The sequence below is a fragment of the Phacochoerus africanus genome, chromosome 2 (assembly GCF_016906955.1).
Source record: "Phacochoerus africanus isolate WHEZ1 chromosome 2, ROS_Pafr_v1, whole genome shotgun sequence".
NCBI classification, from domain to species: Eukaryota; Metazoa; Chordata; class Mammalia; order Artiodactyla; family Suidae; genus Phacochoerus; species Phacochoerus africanus.
In genome coordinates, this window is record NC_062545.1 from 94,281,033 (window position 1) to 94,298,879 (window position 17,847).

Below are 17,847 nucleotides of genomic sequence, written 5' to 3' on the forward strand. Positions count from 1 at the left end.
GTAGGAAACTGTACATCTTGTGAACAGGGGGGTCCTTGGACAGACAGAGAAAAGCAGGAACCTCCAAACTGACAGGGAGTCACAAATTTGGGGTGACCAGGGGGCAGACAAACCCATATGGGCAAAGGCATCCATTTCTCATGCATCATTATGATAACATAATAATAAAATTATCTATGCAGATAAGAAGTACCCATCCTGCACTGATGCCCATGACACTTCTGATAAAGATTAAATAAGGAAAAAAATGCTTCCTCCCCTTGGGGAGGTGGAACTGGGATGAAAATTGGGAAGTACAACCCCTACCTTCTCCTTCCTTGGTGAATATACCACCCATTCATTTTCTCATCCCATAAAACCAGTTTGCCAAAGAAATTCAAGGCAGCTACTCACCTGAATCTGCCTGATACACCTTGAGAGTTACTATCATTTCATAATATGTTCACATTGCTTTCTTGACCTCCTTGTCTCCTCTCTGAATTCTTTTCATAAGCAGGCAAGAACCCATTCTCTGGTAACAACTTGAGAGGTCTTTGTAAACATTGTGTCCATTAAGTTAATCTTAGTTCCTTAAATCTCTCTGATCACATCTGAAAGTAAAACATTCCAGTTGAAGCTTTGGCAATATAAACAATGCTTTCAATCATGTTCTGTTACAAGGGAACAGAATCTTATTGCATGCATGTGAATAACTATATTGGCATAAGAATAAAAATACTCAATAAGAGTCTCTGAAATTTGGAGGGATCTGGTAGGGAGAGAAAGATAAATGTTTCTATTTTGTTTATACAAATATAATCTTCTAGGTTTCTATAAGCTGTAGAGAGCATATGTGAAAAAAGAATGTGGACAAAGAATGCCACCTGCCACATCAGTAAACAAAGAATGTTGTGGACACTGTAGCTACCCCCTTACACTGAGGGGATTCATGATGGAGAAAACGAATTCTGACCATAGCTAGTTAAGGCGCATATCAAAGGAATAATCTCAATGAGCCCAGACTCTTGCATAGCCCCATACATAGTAAATTGCTAAATTCATTATCTTATGATGTCATTTTCTTTAATTAACAGTCATCTTTTGATGTTTCAACTACATTTTTTTCTTTTTTTTTCTTTTTTGCAGAAAATTCTGTATAACCTGGATCCTCCCTTACCCCTTGGAAACTGTCCCTCAGAGTTATCTGAGAGTCTGTCTCCCTGGCTTAAGTTCTCTGTATGTCTGCTGAATAAAATGTAATTCTCAACTTTTTAGTTGTGCATTGTTCTTTTCAGTTGACAAGGGGTTTCTTATATCTGGAAAATAAAACATTAAAGAACTAGCAATTCTTTCAACAAAAAGTCATAAATTGTAAGCATTCTAATCAGTGAATTAACAGTCCAATGTGATTAATTCTTATTCTGCTTGATCTTAAGTTAGTAATTTAAATTTTTTCTTTTTTTAGAAAAAGCGAAGTAAAACAATGACTATCCATGCATAATAGAAGAATTAAAATTGCCACGGTCAAAAATCTGATAAGAATTTATTTAGATACAATAATAACGAATTTTGGTTATTTCTGGTACAATATTGTAAAATAATGACTGGAAATATGGCTGACATTATCCGGAGGTAGACAAATATTACTTATATATAACATATCCTTATAGTCATACATAAAAACAGAAGCATAGATCTTATAGTCTTTATTAAAATGTTTAGATTAGTGTCAGATGCAAAACTTAAGAGTTTATACAAGAACTGTTGGACTCAGTTTTCATGCATATAGAACAAGTTAAATTTATCTGTTCAGATGGCCAGTGCTTTTTTTTAATATTTAAGGGGATGGTAGGTAACTACCTGTCCTTGATAGGTAATTTAAGGGGGTTGTAGACTAAACTTTGCAGTATAAACCAATACATTGTTTGTGGAAATGGTCCCAACATATTCACAAAGGGCTTAGAATGGGAAGGCCTGCATATTTTAGGTGACTTGCCCAAAGCTATTTCCTTACTATCAGGGTGCATATAATCCTCATGCTGACTTTTTTTTTTTTTTTCAACTTGACTTTACCGTAGGTGCAATAGGATATTTATTTAGGATGAGAATTTTCTTCAACCCTTTTAAATATAAAAGTCCAAATCTTTAAAGATATACATATTTAATGTGACTTCAAACTGGTAAGACTATTTAGTAATTAAAATCAATAAACTTTTCATGGTTTAATGATGGAAGCAAGAGATGTTCCCAAAGATGGGCAAAAGACCTAGATTCTTCCCCCACATACAGAGTTCCTCCCAAAGACAGCCTAAGAAAACAAAGGTTTTTGTGTGCCTCCTGCCACAGAACGGCAAGTCTGTGATGATAGGTAGGCAACCAGGGTTGGATTTTTCTAGAACTTACAAGGCAATGAAGATAGAAGTGGCCAAGTTCCCTTATGAACTGAAACCCCTTTTTAAGACTAACTCCCCTGAGACCCGGCATGGTCAGACAATGAGAAAGCCGCCTGTCACTTCCTGACTGCCCTCAACCAGCTGGCCAGCTTCCTGACGCAAGCCTGTCAACCTTCACCCTCAGTGGGTAGAAACCAGTAGGGACATTTCCCCTGGTTGCAAGCTCTCAGGACATAAAACAAGATGAAAGGAGCCCCTCGTTTATTGATTTTCTTCCTTATGACAAACAACACAAAAGACAGAGATAAAGGAAAACAACTCTTTCTGGGACTCCAACCATCAATTGGCAAAACCAAATTCACAAGGGTCACCATCCAAAGAATTAATTCCTATAAATAGTTTCCTGCTGCCAATCTGAATTTGGAGAAGGACAAGGGGAAATTTCTATCTTCCTCTATTAACTTAGCACTGCAAACAATGATCTGAGAGGATGACATGGTTGAGAATTTTTACCTTTGGTGGCCTTAGTCAAATTGCAGGACCTCTCAGGTGCAGCCTCCCAGGGATTTGGGTCTCAGTCAATTCTATCCCTTCCCTGTTACCAGAAATTGTAGGGGAGTAAACATTTCTTTCTTTCTCTTTCTTTTTTTAACATCTTAAAATGTACAAATGAGCCTAAGAATTAAACTGACATAAGAGACAACAAGACTAACCCATATACATATTTTATTTAATAATTTTACATGCATATAGGTGTCATCATAAAAAATTAATACCTAATAAGTATGTAAGTCTAAGTGCTTTTATGCTAGATTAACCAAGAGCAACAATTGCAGAAAAAGTAATAAAATGGAAGGGAACACTAAAGGCAAATCAGTGTAATTTTATTTATTTATTTATTTATTTATTTATTTATTTATTTATTTATTTATTTATTTGCAATTTCTTGGGCTGCTCCCACAGCATATGGAGGTTCCCAGGCTAGGGGTCTAATCGGTGCTGTAGCCATCAGCCTATGACAGAGCCACAGCAACGCGGGATCCGAGCCACGTCTGCAAACTACACCACAGCTCATGGCAACGCCGGGTGATTAACCCACTGAGCAAGGGCAGGGACCGAACCCGCAACCTCATGGTTCCTAGTGGATTTGTTAACCACTGCGCCACTATGGGAACTCCTTTTTTATTTTTTTTTTAAATCAGTGTAATTTTAATAGTGTTTTTCTGCACATTTCTCTTGGCTTAAGTCTCCATCTCTGATGGTAAGGATTTTTTTTCTTCATTCCTTCTGGTATAGAGAGGGCATCTTATCATGATAATTTAATCTCCTACTTTCATGAAAAAGAAAGTTCAGAGTGTCCTTCCTGCACCTGCTATTTTTCATGTGTCTTTAGCTCAAAATGATCAATGTGTTAAAATAACATATTTTGGAGTGATGTGTCCTGAACTCCGTCAGTTCTCATGTAAATTTGTACACAAGTCATAAGAAAATATTCTGTCCTTCCTCTATGGTAATGACATAGAAGTGAAATGGATGAATATTATGCTAAATACATGTTAAGTTTTGAAGACACTGATGCTTATAACAAACACGTTTGTTATGTTACTTTTTTCCCCCTAACAGTGTGCCAGCATTTCTGTCTCCATACACTCACGAACCTCAAAATACTCTAGGGGATATAAAATGTTATATTTTTTCTTTATTTTATAGGGATGTAATTGATTTACAGTGTTGTATTAACTTCAGGTGTATAGCAAGGTGAATCAGTTATACATGTACATATATCTATTCTTTTTTCCCACCTATGTTATTACAGAACATTGAGTAGACCTGCCTGTGCTATGCAGTAGGTCCTTGTTAGTTATATATTTTACATATATATTAGTGTGTATGTGTTAATCCCATCCTATCAACTCATCCCTCCCCCCCAAATGTTTTAAATTGAATTTCATCAAGAATGATGTCCAGAAATTTTATGTGCATATTTACTATCTTTATATGTTATTTGGTGAAGTAATTTGTTCAAATGTCTTACCCATTCTGTCAATACTATTATTTTTGTTTTGAAATCTCTCTATGTATTATGGAACAAGCCTTTATGAGACAGATTACTTGAAGGTATTGTATCCTAAAATAAATATTGGTTTTACACCCTCTTAAATCTTTTGAGGAGTAAAGTGTTTAATTTTATTGAATGTAAGCAGCACTTTTTTATTTTATTGACTTTACTTTTGGTAGCTCAAGAAATTTTAAATATTTCAAGGTCATGAATGTTTTCTACTATGTTTTCTCCTGACATTTTTGGACTTTTAAGTAGTACATTAACACCTAAAATCCATTTTCTGTGAATTTTTGTTGAAGTTATGGATCAATGTTCAGTGTTTTGCATAAAGTGTATGTAATACTTAATCATCACCATTTGTTGAGAAGACCATCCTTTCTCCATGAAATGGCCTTTCTTCTTTGTCTTCATGAAATATTCGTTGTTTGTATATGCATGAGCCTATTTCTGGTGCATCAGTATTGTTTCATTGATCTATTTGTCATTTTTTATACCAGTACCACACTTTTTTTTTTAATAACCATAGCGTTAGAGTAGGACTACACATTAGTTAGTATTTGTCTTACTGTTTAAAGTTAATTCTGCTATTTTAGCTTTTTTGCATTTGTTTATATGTTTTGGTTTCAGAGTCTCAATTCCAATCAAAAAATTATACCTGTTTGGATTTTTTGGGCTTGAATTCAGAAAGTGTGATATTTTAACAATATCAAATAATCCAGTAAAAACACATTGTAGAGCTTTCATTTGTTTAGGCCTTCAGTAATGTCTTTTAGGAATGTTTCTTAATTTTTAGTGTCCAGACCTTATATATATTTTCTTTTTCAGATTTACCTTTACGTAGTTTATAATTGTGGTACATTTGTATTTTCTAATTTTTCATTGGTAGTACACAGAAATCAAAATTTTTATGTATACTATGTTTTTGAAACTGTACTAAATTCTCTTTTTTAGTTTAATCTTTTTTTCTGTAGATTCTATTTGATTTCCACCTGCACAATCTTGTCATGTACTAATAAATACAGTTTAACTTCCTCCTTTCAAAAATGCACTTTTTTTTTTTTTTTAACTTTCCACATTGTGTACCTTCAGTACAATGGTGAATACAATTGGAAAGAAGAGACCTACTTGCCTTTTTCTTTGATTTAGTGAAAATGTGTTTGAGATTTTAATATGGCATATATTCGATATAAGTTTTTCATTGGTCCCTTAGTCAGGTTTAGGAAGTTCCATCTAATCTAGCCTGGTTAAAATTTTTACTCCTAATGCATATTGGATCCTAAAATGTTTTGTTGCCTTTATTGGGAGAACAGAAAAAAATTCCTTATAAGTTTCTTAATATGGTGATTTTATTTTTGAATGTTAAACCATTTTGAGCTCAGCCAAACATGATACATTGTTGTTTTACATATTGCTAGATTTTATTTGCTAGAAATTTATTAGAATTGTTGCATAAATGATCTGGCTTATTTGCTCTCTTTTTTTCTTATAATGTTTTAATTAAATTAAATAATTTATTAAATTATTATTTATTATAATAATTACTAATGGTTGTTTATAATTTAAAATTTTATAACATTGTTTATTATATTTTTTGTAATTTATTACAATTTTTCTTATAATGCTTTAATTACATTAATGATTTATTATTTACTGTAATAATCATTGTTTATTATAATATTTACTAAATTCTAATATTCTTCATATCAAGTGAAATATTCCAATTATATACCAACTTCTGGTTTTAACTGCATAAATTGTTTAGTAATATTTAATCTCATTTGCAAATATACATGCAATTTTTATCGAATGAATTATTTTTTTTCAAATATCATTCAAATTTGACTGCGTGAAAATTTTTATTCCATGATAGTGGAAAAAGAAAACAGTTTAGTCTTTATAAGTTTCATGTTAAAAATACTCAAACAAAAAAGTGGAAATTTAGAAGGGGTAGGAGGATTTTTTTTTTTCAGAAAACATAGCATACATACAGTTACTACATATCTTATTACATTTTCACTAGAAATATAATATAGACCAAATCATGACATTATCTTCTTTGCTACCTATAGAGAGATGATAAAATATAAATCAAAAATTGGAAGCTTCCAAAAGAGACTCAAAAAATTTATCTGCTTTCCCCTCTCCAGCATTACTGTGACATAATTGACAGATAATACAGTGTAAGTTTGAGGTCTGCATGTTGATTTGATACATTTATATAGTGCAATATGATTATAATTTAGCATTAGCTAACATCTCCATATCATATGAATACAATTTCTCTTTTTGTGGTGAGACTATTTAAGACCTACACTCTGAGCAACTTTCAAGTATGCAGTATAATATTGTTAACTACAATCAAAGACACATCTTAGTTGGTACATCCACTGGTATAGAGGAACAGACTGATTTAGATAAATAAGATATGCTGATGTTGTGAGTTACTGAATTTCTAAGTATGTTGAGTTAATATGTTTCCTAGGGTTCCTATATAAAAGTAACAGCGCTGATAAGAATAAAGCAGTATCCTAAGATCATCCATGTGGTATGGGAGCATCTGAAAAAATTCAGATGATGATGAGTTGAAATGAGGCTCATTGCTCTGCACTGAGCCTCCTTGAAACCACAATATGTTTAACTTTAGCTCATGATTTAAAAGAGAATGGAAGCTTAAACAGAAGGATATGCTTACAAAAACCACATGTTCATTCATGAACACACATGTATACCCTGGGAAATTCATTCTAATAGTTGAGAATAATAATCATTTAGGAGTTCCAATGTGGTGCAGTGGGAACGAATATGACTAGGAACCATGAGGTTGTGGGTTTGATCCCTGGCCTTGCTAAGTGGGTTAAGGATCCAGCGTTGCTGTGAGCTGTGGTATAGGTTGCAGATGTGGTTAGGATCTTGCATTGCTGTGGCTGTGTTGTAGGCCAGCAGCTGTAGCTCCGATTCGACCCCTTAGCCTGGGAACCTCCAAATGCCACAGGTGCGGCACTAAAAAAAAGCAAAAAACAAAACAAACAAAAAAGCAATAATCATTTGAACTCCCCTTTGGGATCTACTCTTATTCCCCACTCCACACAGCATACCCAACTCTCCTGACCTACTTATTAATGTCCTAAGTCGTTCTAAGTTATGATGACATTTACTTTATTTTTATAATTCACTTCTCCCTCTCAAAGAAGCACAGGCTTTTTCTTGTGTGTGTGTGTGTGGTCATGTAGGTAGTGTACACAAAAGTGTGACTAGCACATAGAAGGCAATCTTGAAACATATGCAAATGCATATTTCATGCTATTCCTTTTAGAAACACTCAAAGTTTTAAACCCATAAGCTAATTTATAGTAGTCTTATTGTGCATAAGCTTTAAGAGAAAAAATTGCATAGTTTTTTCCACATCCTTTGTAGCTCATATTTTATATCTTTGTTTCTCAAGCTATTGATCAAGGGGTTTAACATGGGGATAATGAGGGTGTAAAATATAGAAGCCACTTTATCAGTGTCGAAGGAATGGCTGGACTCTGGTTGCACATACATAAATATCAGAGTCCCATAGAACACGGTGACCACTGTCAGGTGGGATCCACTGATTGAAAAAGCCTTGTGCCTACCTTCAGCAGAGTTCATCCTGAGAATGGCTTCAAGAATAAATAGGTAAGACACAAGCACTATCAGGAGGGATGTAATCAAATTAAAACCTGCTAAGATCAGAATAATTAGTTCAATTTCTTGTGTATTTGATCAGAGCAAAGATAACAAAGGGAGATTGTCACAGTAGAAATGCCTTATGACATTGTAGCCACAGAAGAATAAATTAAAAATCTTGACAGTGACTAGAAGAGACACAAATGTGCTATAGAGATAGGGGACTGCCACCAGCACCCAACATACCCTTTGTGACACAATGACAGTGTAAGCAGAGGGTGAAAAATGGCCATATAGTGGTCATAGGACATTGCTGACAGAAAAAAAGTTCACTAATAATGAACACAAGAAGGAATGCTAGTTGCAGAGCACAAAAATAATAGGAGATTGTAATTTGGGCAACAACAAAACTTTCTAACATTTTGGGTCCCACGGAGGTTGAATAAACAAGATCAGTGAGAGACAGGTGTCTGAGAAAGAAGTACATGGGTGTTTGGAGTCTGGCATCCACCTTGGTGAGGATGACCATGCCCAAGTTGCCCACCACTGAGATCATGTAGATGAGCAGGAACAGCCCAAATAATGGAGCCTGCAGCTCAGGGTGGTCTGTGATTCCCAGGAGGATGAATTCACTCATCACTGTTTGATTGTGTTTTTCCATGCAGGTTTATCAGAAAACCTATTCTGGATAGACACATCAGTATAGTCAATTGATTTTGTGTATTCTTTCCTCAGAGATGTCTTAGTATGCAAAGCTCACATAAAGAAGATTCATTTAAACCTTCCAATTTAGAATATTTGAAAATAAAACCATCAGCCTCATATTAAAATATACATAGAGATAGAAAGAGATATCGAAATAGATCTGTGGTTCTCTAAATTGGAATTATTTTACTCTCCAAAGAATAGTTTCCCACTGTCTAAAACCATTTTGGTTGTCACAATCAGGAATTGAGGTTCTATTGACTTCTAACAATTAAAGGTCAGCTCAGTATCTTACCAAATCAAATATTCAAACCATAAAATTATTCAGCTAGTAGTCACAAGAATATCACATTGAGAAACCCTGAAGATATAGATATAGATGACTAGAAAAACAATTCATAAACATGGAAAACAAAGTAAAATCAAAATGAGTTAAAACAACATTAAAACTGCAGATATTAAGTTTATGGGTAATTATTTTACTACTGCTTAATTTTTTTACAATTTATATGATACAATCACATAATGAGATTTATAAAATACCTCAATATTTGGGCATAAATCATATGCCAATTATATAATAAAAATTTCAAAAACTCCATAAATTCATATCTGCTACTCAAATAATAGTGCTATGAAATATTTTATGCCTTCAGGTGGTATTGGCTGAAAAGGTAGCACAACTGGCAGATACGAATAAATAGGAAACTATAATGGATCACTGTGGGAATTATTTTTGTTCATGTGGCGAAGTATACCAGGAGATAAATATATATACGTACAGTTTCTGTAGTACCTTCATTTATGATCTATACAAAGTGTTAATTTGGGCAAATAATGTAAGTCATCTAAAACTCTTATTCTCATATATAGTGCAAAACGTTGTACAGGATTTGGGGGAAAGATAAATGAAGATTCAATGATTCATTGAGGTTATCTTACCTGGAAATACTTCTCAAATATCAAGTACACATGCACTCTCTGAACTGTGACTTAACTTCGTTGTTAGGGCTATAGCGATGGAATGGGGAGGAATGGGTCAAGCAGAATGTAATACATGTGATTTATTTTGGTCACTGCTACACCTCCTATTCCACGATTAAACTGGAATGATAAATTTTTGTTTTGGGGATTGCTTATCTTGTAATTTTTAAATCTATTTTAATAGAACTTTAATAGAAGTTTTGTTTGTTTGTCTTTTTGCCATTTCTTGGGCTGCTCCCGTGGGATATGGAGGTTCCCAAACTAGGGGTTGACGGAGCTGTGGCCGCTGGCCTATGGCAGAGCCACAGCAATGAGAGATACGAGCCACATCTGCAACCTACACCACAGTTCATGGCAACGCTGGATCCTCAAGCGACTGAGCAAGGCCAGGGATTGAACCTGCAACCCATGGTTCCTTGTCGGATTTATTAACCACTGAGCCACGACAGGAAATCCTAATATAAGTTTGTTGATGTAAATTGGCTTAAAATATTTTCCACTTACAGCATTTTCATTAAAATTGAAAGATACTAACTTGTATGTAACCAATCAGATACACTATGCTATGCAATAAACTAGTATAAAATCTGGGCCAACTGGGAGAAAAAGAGCTCACTGGCAGTTGTTTTACATACAAGTTTCATAAAAATTCCCATTGGATTAAGGGCTACAGTACTTTAAAAATATATTAAAAATCATGATACACAATACCTTAGAGACAATATAAAATGCACCAAAGATGAGATATATGTGGATTCCAGAATATTTGAAATCCTCCTGAACACTAAGCCCCAAAGAACTCCTTCAAACCATAGTAGAGCACATAATGCAGAAAATCATTGTTTAATGACATAAAATGTATCTAAAATATCCCAAAAGATCACAGATAAAAATGATAACAGACTAAGAGGTGGATCACATGTAAAGTAAGATAATTGTTTTTAGTCTAAAAATTTCAAGCATCAACACTCTGTTAAAAAAAAAGCCACTTTACTGTACAGCAGAAATTGACAGAACATTGTGAATTGACTCTAATAAAAATTTTAAAAACGGAATAAAATTTTACTGTTTCAATAAAATAGCAAGTCAAGAGGCTCTGAGTGGGCTCTAAGCAGATGCAAACATATAATTTCAGCACATTAAATTAAAAGGTAATCACATGCAATTTACACTTAAATGACTTAAAATTTCGCTTGTAAGTTTGTGACCTCTGGACATTCTAGACTTCATTGAACACATATACCCCTTTTATATTAGAAATGTGGAAATGTGTATGAGGAGACAATATTAGAGAAATATTCAGTCAATGCAATAAAGAGAAGTATAAATCTTGAGGTTTGCTTGTTTTCTTATCTTTTATTTTGTTTGTTTCTTTTGTTTGGTTTTCCTTCACTATCACAGATGGATAAAAAATAAATAAATAGCATATGTTGAGTACTAATCTTCCTGTTAGGTAAGGAAAGATAAAATAATTTTCTCTTACCAGCTTTGGAGTTCTATGGGAAAAAAACAAATTTATTTTTCATGGTTTACTATCTCTATTTAACACTCAATTGTTAGTTTTTCAAAGCTATATTCTTTGAGATCATCCCACAAGACAAAGAAGAGGATGCTGAACATTGTACCTTGTTATCATAGACCTGGTTACTTAACAGTCTCCTAATGTCCTAACAGTACTTTCCTTACCTCAATGTGAGGTGTAAATCTCTTTTTTCCTCATTAAGATGTCAGGTGAGAATCATCTTGATATATTTATTTAAATAATCATTAAATAATTAAATATTTTAAAAATCAATTAGTATTTTTGAGATGATAACAGAAATATCTTAGAGTCACCAAATGAATATTTGACTGGAAATCAAAATGAGAGTGAATACCTGCAGTTTCTTAATTTTTCCAATTAAAAAATTATATTTCTATCATCATGCTTTATTTCTCTTTGTTTTGGTCTTGAGATAACATTATTTCCCTGAAACAAATATTTTATAAACATGACAATGATGTTTCAAATAGGCATGTGAGCATTTAGCCTCTCAACCCAAGTGAAAGTATTAAAAAATGACAATGGGAGTTCCCGTCATGGCGCAGTGGTTAATGAATCCGACTAGGAACGAGGAGGTTGCAGGCTCAATCCCTGGCCTTGCTCAGTGGGTTAAGGATCCGGAATTGCTGTGAGCTGTGGTGTAGGTCACAGACGCGGCTCAGATCCTACATTGCTGTGGCGCTGGCGTAGGCCAGTGGCTATGGCTCCAATTCGACCCCCAGCCTGGGAACCTCCAGAAATGGAGGCTCAAGAAATGGCAAAAAGAAAAAAACAAACAAACAAAAAATGACAATAAAGAAAAAAGGAGAGAATTCCTATTATTGCTTGGGTTTTACAATTATAAGAAATAAAAGTGGATTGAATCAGAAATGGCCACATTTTGCTACGCTTCACCGTGGAATTAAAGTGGAATGTTGCAAACATCACTGAAACATTGTGGATATTCATAGCTTGTGTTACAGAATGAAATATGCTATCATTTTTACCTGCATTGAAGCCTCTGTCCTGACTCCCTTATGTGTTTCTTAACATGGCATATTGGGAACAATTTATATATTTTTTTTCACATTTTGAGATGCTTCCTGAGGAGATGCCAAGCAATGTGTTTATTATTCATATGACATATGAGAGCATGTGCTATTTTTCATAAAATAGTATACCTATTTTTCACTCTTAGTTAACTTTCCATTTGTACCACTGGAGACTGTTGATGAAAATCTTATTTATTTAGGACAGGTTTATCAGGAGTCCCCTTTTCCCACAGTATCTTCTTAAGGGGGTGACACAGTAGAGAAATGTTAAAATTCTGTCCTATTACATTATTTGTAAAAATTTAAACAGAGTAAAAATTATGTACTAGGCAAATACGACCTGTTATTCCTTTGACTTTAGTTATAGTTTTTGCAGAGGTGGACATTTGTTACTCATTTTTCCAATTGCATAATATGTGGCCATCTTTCATTAGTTACAACTTCTATATTGAAACATTTTTTATTCCATTCTATCCAATTCCCACTCCAATTATTCTTTGCTTCCTAGCAACCTATTCTACTGATCTACGAATTCAGTATGTCTTACAATTTATTCAGATCTTCTTTGATTTCTTTAATCAGTATACTTTTCAACATATATATCCTAACATTTTCTGAATTTCTTACTAAGTATTTATTTCATTATAATTTGTGATAAAAAACGTTGTATATATATATATATATGCATATTATATATACACTTTTTTTGTTTATGCATATTAATTCATATATACACACACGCATATACACACAGACACAAATATACAGATCGATACTTGCTTGTTGTTTTTTATCCTGTGATCTTGTGGAACTCACATTTGTGGGGAGATACCTAAGGTTTTCTATTAGCAACATGCCCTTTACAGTTTAGAGACAGTCTAAATTCTTCTCCAAACTATATGCCTTGAATGCCTTTTTGTTTGTTTGTTTAAATTTCTGTGATTTTCCTGTTCAATCTCCTTTGAGATGTGAATTTTAGAAATTTTTGCATTTAATTTCATTTTATTTATTAAATAAATAATAAATTTATGGGTTTGAGTTTTAGAAATTTTTGCATTTAATTTCATTTTATTTATTCTTTTAAGTCTGCCCTCTTTACATATAAATTTTGAGTCATTCGTATTGTGTGTACCAATAATGTATTACTCCTTGTCTCTGGGTGGTCTTCACGTACCTGGATACCTCTTAATTTATCTATACTTTCTCACGTGGAGGAATGTTTGAGTGTGTCTGATGTCTGGCTACTCTTAAGGTTTGAGTGTTTCTAGTGTCTAGCTCCTATGGACATTTACACACATGGATAGGCAATGAAATGTGTTGTCATTTCTTTGGGGTAAGTACAGGGCAGTGTTTAATATTTAAGATAATGAATCATAAACCAAATAGTTTTGAACTCTTTATAGTACTTTATTTTTTATAAACAATGTATGAAATTTTTATTTCCTCCACATACTCACAAACAGCTAGATATTCTAGTTAATTTACAGTGTTATCACATTGAAATTGAAATTGAAATTATTCAATGACTAATGAGTCTCAGAAAACTTGTATGTTATGTTAGGGTTTCTAATAATTGCATTTGTGTATTCTATGGAAATAAAATACTTTCTGATACAAATTCTGTATTTACTTAAAAATGAAATAGGGACTAATTTTCTAAATGAATGAAAAATATTATCAAAACCCATAACTGTCATTTTTTTTTCTTTTTGGTTTATAAGCTGAGGAATAATCAAAGATACTCCAAGATTTATTTTAGAAGTGGGATATTAGATTAAGTTTATTGACAGTTTGTGTTTTCAAATCAATGTGCTATTAACATTCCACTGTTTCCATGACCAATATGCATAATCTCAGAAATATATTTCTATATTTATATATACATAGCTCATATGTAGGTATTTAATTGTTTCAATAGTTAAGAAATAAGCTATCAGAGGTTGCTGGTGGCTCAGTGGGCTAAGAATCCCATGTTGTCACTGCCGTGGCTCAGGTCGAAGCTGTGGTATGGTTTCAGTCCCTGCCTCATGAACTTCTGCATGCAACAAATGTGGCCAAAATATTTTTTAATAAAAAAATAAAAAATAAACTATAAAATACCAGTAATATTTATACCCAAATATAGTCTTATAAATTATTTTATTCAAAGTTGATGGCTTTATAGATTATTTTATTCCATGATGGTGGACTCAGAAAATATTCCAGTATCTCTATGATGTAAATAAGCCTACTGAGTGTTAAGAAGTAACAAAAAATTTTTAAAAATTAGAGAATTTGAGGAAGGTTGTATAGAAAGTATGTCCAAAAGAGATGACAAATTTATAAAATACTACGCATTCCTAGGAGTATAACATCATCCGAATCATAGAATCACCTCATTTTTGCGTCTTCCAAGTAGGATCATCAAATCGATACAGTCAAACATTATCTTAACTGAAACACAGTATATACTCATTTGAACCAATTTCATGGAAAGTGAGGCAACAACCCAATTTTTGTGTGTGTTTCTGTAAGCACATTCATTTCATTTGTGTGTGTAATGAAAGAGAGGCAACAACCCAATGAAAGAGAGGCAACAACCCAATTTTTCATAGAGTGGGCATCATATGCAAGGAGACAAAAACAAGGAGAATATGACTTTTAAACAAAAATTTTTCTTTTTTTTCTCACAGAGATAAGAAGTAGTGACAATCCATTCAATAAAAATAAGCAGGTTAGAATCAAGATCAAGGTGGAAGGGAGAAAAAAGAGTAAACCACAAGAAAATTAATTCAATTGAAATACTTCATTGTTACAGACAAGTAGACCAATATAGAAAAAAATAGATACTCTGTTTGTCTGGGCTACTTAAGTGCCAAGTTTGTTGAGTTAAAAAAATCTCTAAAGCTCATATGCGGAAGATTGCAAACATCCCCCCTCATGGAAAGGAAACATTTGAGCAAATTCATACAACTGATTACTTTAATTAGCATGATACACTGTCTCCCAGAAACCACAATCAAGTGTGTTTTAACACACCCCATAGAAATATATGAAGCCAAAATAGAAAGAATGTGCTTACAGAAACACACACAAATACATAGACTCTAGAGACACACGCACACACATACGCACAAATACATAGTCTCCAGATAGTTTATTCTAGTAGATGAGAATAGCGCAAGTCATTTTAATTCCCTTTCTATACTGTTTTTCACTACCACAGCATACCCAAAATGTTTTCCTGTGTTATAGTTTGCAGACCCCTAAATCACTCTACTGCACTAGAAAATAATGAATTAGTGTATTTATAATTCATCTCTTACCCACTCCAGGAACACAAAGATACTTATTGTGCATTAACTAATGTATTTAGAGCCCTAAGAAGTGTGACAGGTGCATAGAAATCTATCTCTAAGTATATGTTGGATACATTAACCCTTCCTTCTCCCTCTGAGAGAACACATGATAATGTGATTCAAAGGAAGCACACAGTAAAAGGTACTTAAGAAAAGATATGGTGAATTTTTGTCCATATCTTATGAAGAGCATATTTTATATCTTTGTTCCTCAAGCTGTAGATCAAAGGATTTAACATGGGGGTAATGAGGGTGTAAAATATAGAAGCTACTTTATCAGTGTCAAGGGAATGATGGGACTTGGGCTGCAAATACATGAACAGTAAAGTCCCATAGAATACTGTGATTGCTGACAGGTGGGATCCACAAGTGGACAAAGCCTTGTGCCTACCCCCAGCAGAGTTCATCCTGAAAATGGTCACAAGGATGAGGAAGTAGGACACAAGGACCATCGGAAATGACAAAATCAAGTTAAAAACTGAGAAAACCAGAATAATCATTTCAATGTCATATGTAATAGAGGAGAGCAGAGACAACAGGAAAGACAGTCACAGTATAAATGACTGACAACATTGTAGCCACAGAATGATGAATTAAATATCTTTACAGTGATGGAAAGAGACACAACTATGCTATAGAAATAGGGGAATGCCAACAGCATGTGACAAACTCTTTGGGACATCATGATGGTGTAGAGCAGAGGGTGACAAATGGCCACATAGTGGTCATAGGACATTGCTGACAAAATATATAACTCACTAACAATAAACATAATGTAGAAAGCTCCCTGGATGGCACAAAAATAATAGGAGATTGTATTTTGAGCAACAACAAAACTTTCTAACATTTTGGGTCCCACGGAAGTTGAATAACCAAGATCAGTGAGAGACAGGTGTCTGAGAAAGAAGTACATGGGTGTTTGGAGTCTGGCATCCACCTTGGTGAGGATGACCATGCCCAAGTTGCCCACCACTGAGATCATGTAGATGAGCAGCAACAGCCCAAATAATGGAGCCTGCAGCTCAGGGTGGTCTGTGATTCCCAGGAGGATAAATTCACTCATCACTGTTTGATTGTGTTTTTCCATGCAGGTTTATCAGAAAACCTATTCTGGATAAAGACACCAGCAGAGTCAATAGCTGTCATGTAATGTCATTTGGTAGTGTCTTAGTACTCAAAACCAGAACAAATATGATACATCCAAATTTCCAATTCGGAGTATTTTAAAATAAGTCCACCTGCAACATAAACATAATAACAATAATCAATAGATAGATAATAGATAGAGAATTAGTGATGTAGGAGAGAGAGAGAGAGAGAGAGAGAGAGAGAGAGAGAGAGAGAGAGAAAGAAAAAGAGAAAAAGAGGATGAAAGAGAGAAAGAATTGAACCTGGTTGCAAGGAATATACCTGTGTCAGGAATCTTTTGTTGAGCTAAGAAAGCAAATAAAAAAATACAATATTTATTGCATTAAACTGTGTGTGTATGTGGTGTTGTGTATGTGTGTATTTACAGGAAATACACATTCATCTCACATAAAGCATTGCTTATAAAATTTTGAGTAGATATTCTACCACATGTGTTTACCTCCCTATGTCAGAAATACTGAAAAACTCTTATGAAAAATATTTTAAATCAAAGGTATAAGAAGCAATATATTTTGTGTACAGGCAGTGATGAAAGGCTCAAAGAAACTCTTGGTAGGTACTAATTTTAGGGTAAAATGAGAGACTTTAGAGCTTTTTCTCCCCAACTTAAGACAGCAGGCACCAGCATAAAACTAATTTTTCACAGTTTACTGTGTTGATTACCTCACTATTATGTTTTAAGGCTATACATTTTCAGAATATTGTTATGTGTTTACTTTGGATTCCACTGGAAACTGAACATGCTCTACTTTGTGCCATCACCTTAAAACTGCATACTGAAAAGTTTCCTGACCACCAAAAATTGATTTACACATCAGTATAAGATGGAAACATTTTTCCACTCACCAAAATTTCAAGAAAAATTTCACATTTATAGATTGTTTTGAATTTGTGTTGTTAGAATATTTTTGAGAAGGGACTAGAGCCTAGAGAGCTCTTCCTAAGAGCCTAGAGTAAATAACTGACTAAAGATTTGGAAGGATATGAAATTAGAAACCAGGGAGTACCCGTT

The 17,847-nt window shown here is 33.8% G+C and overlaps 1 protein-coding gene and 1 pseudogene across 1 annotated transcript; both read right to left on the minus strand.

Annotated features, from left to right (window-relative positions):
• Positions 1-7,806: 7,806 nt before the first annotated feature.
• Positions 7,807-8,757, minus strand: LOC125121112 (olfactory receptor 8K3-like; annotated as a pseudogene).
• A 7,075-nt stretch (positions 8,758-15,832) lies between these two features.
• Positions 15,833-16,784, minus strand: LOC125121111 (olfactory receptor 8K3-like). Its single transcript, XM_047769407.1, is given in 2 exon segments — positions 15,833-16,227; positions 16,230-16,784. Coding segments are annotated over 2 exon segments (939 nt in total). The 5' UTR covers positions 16,774-16,784.
• Positions 16,785-17,847: the final 1,063 nt, after the last annotated feature.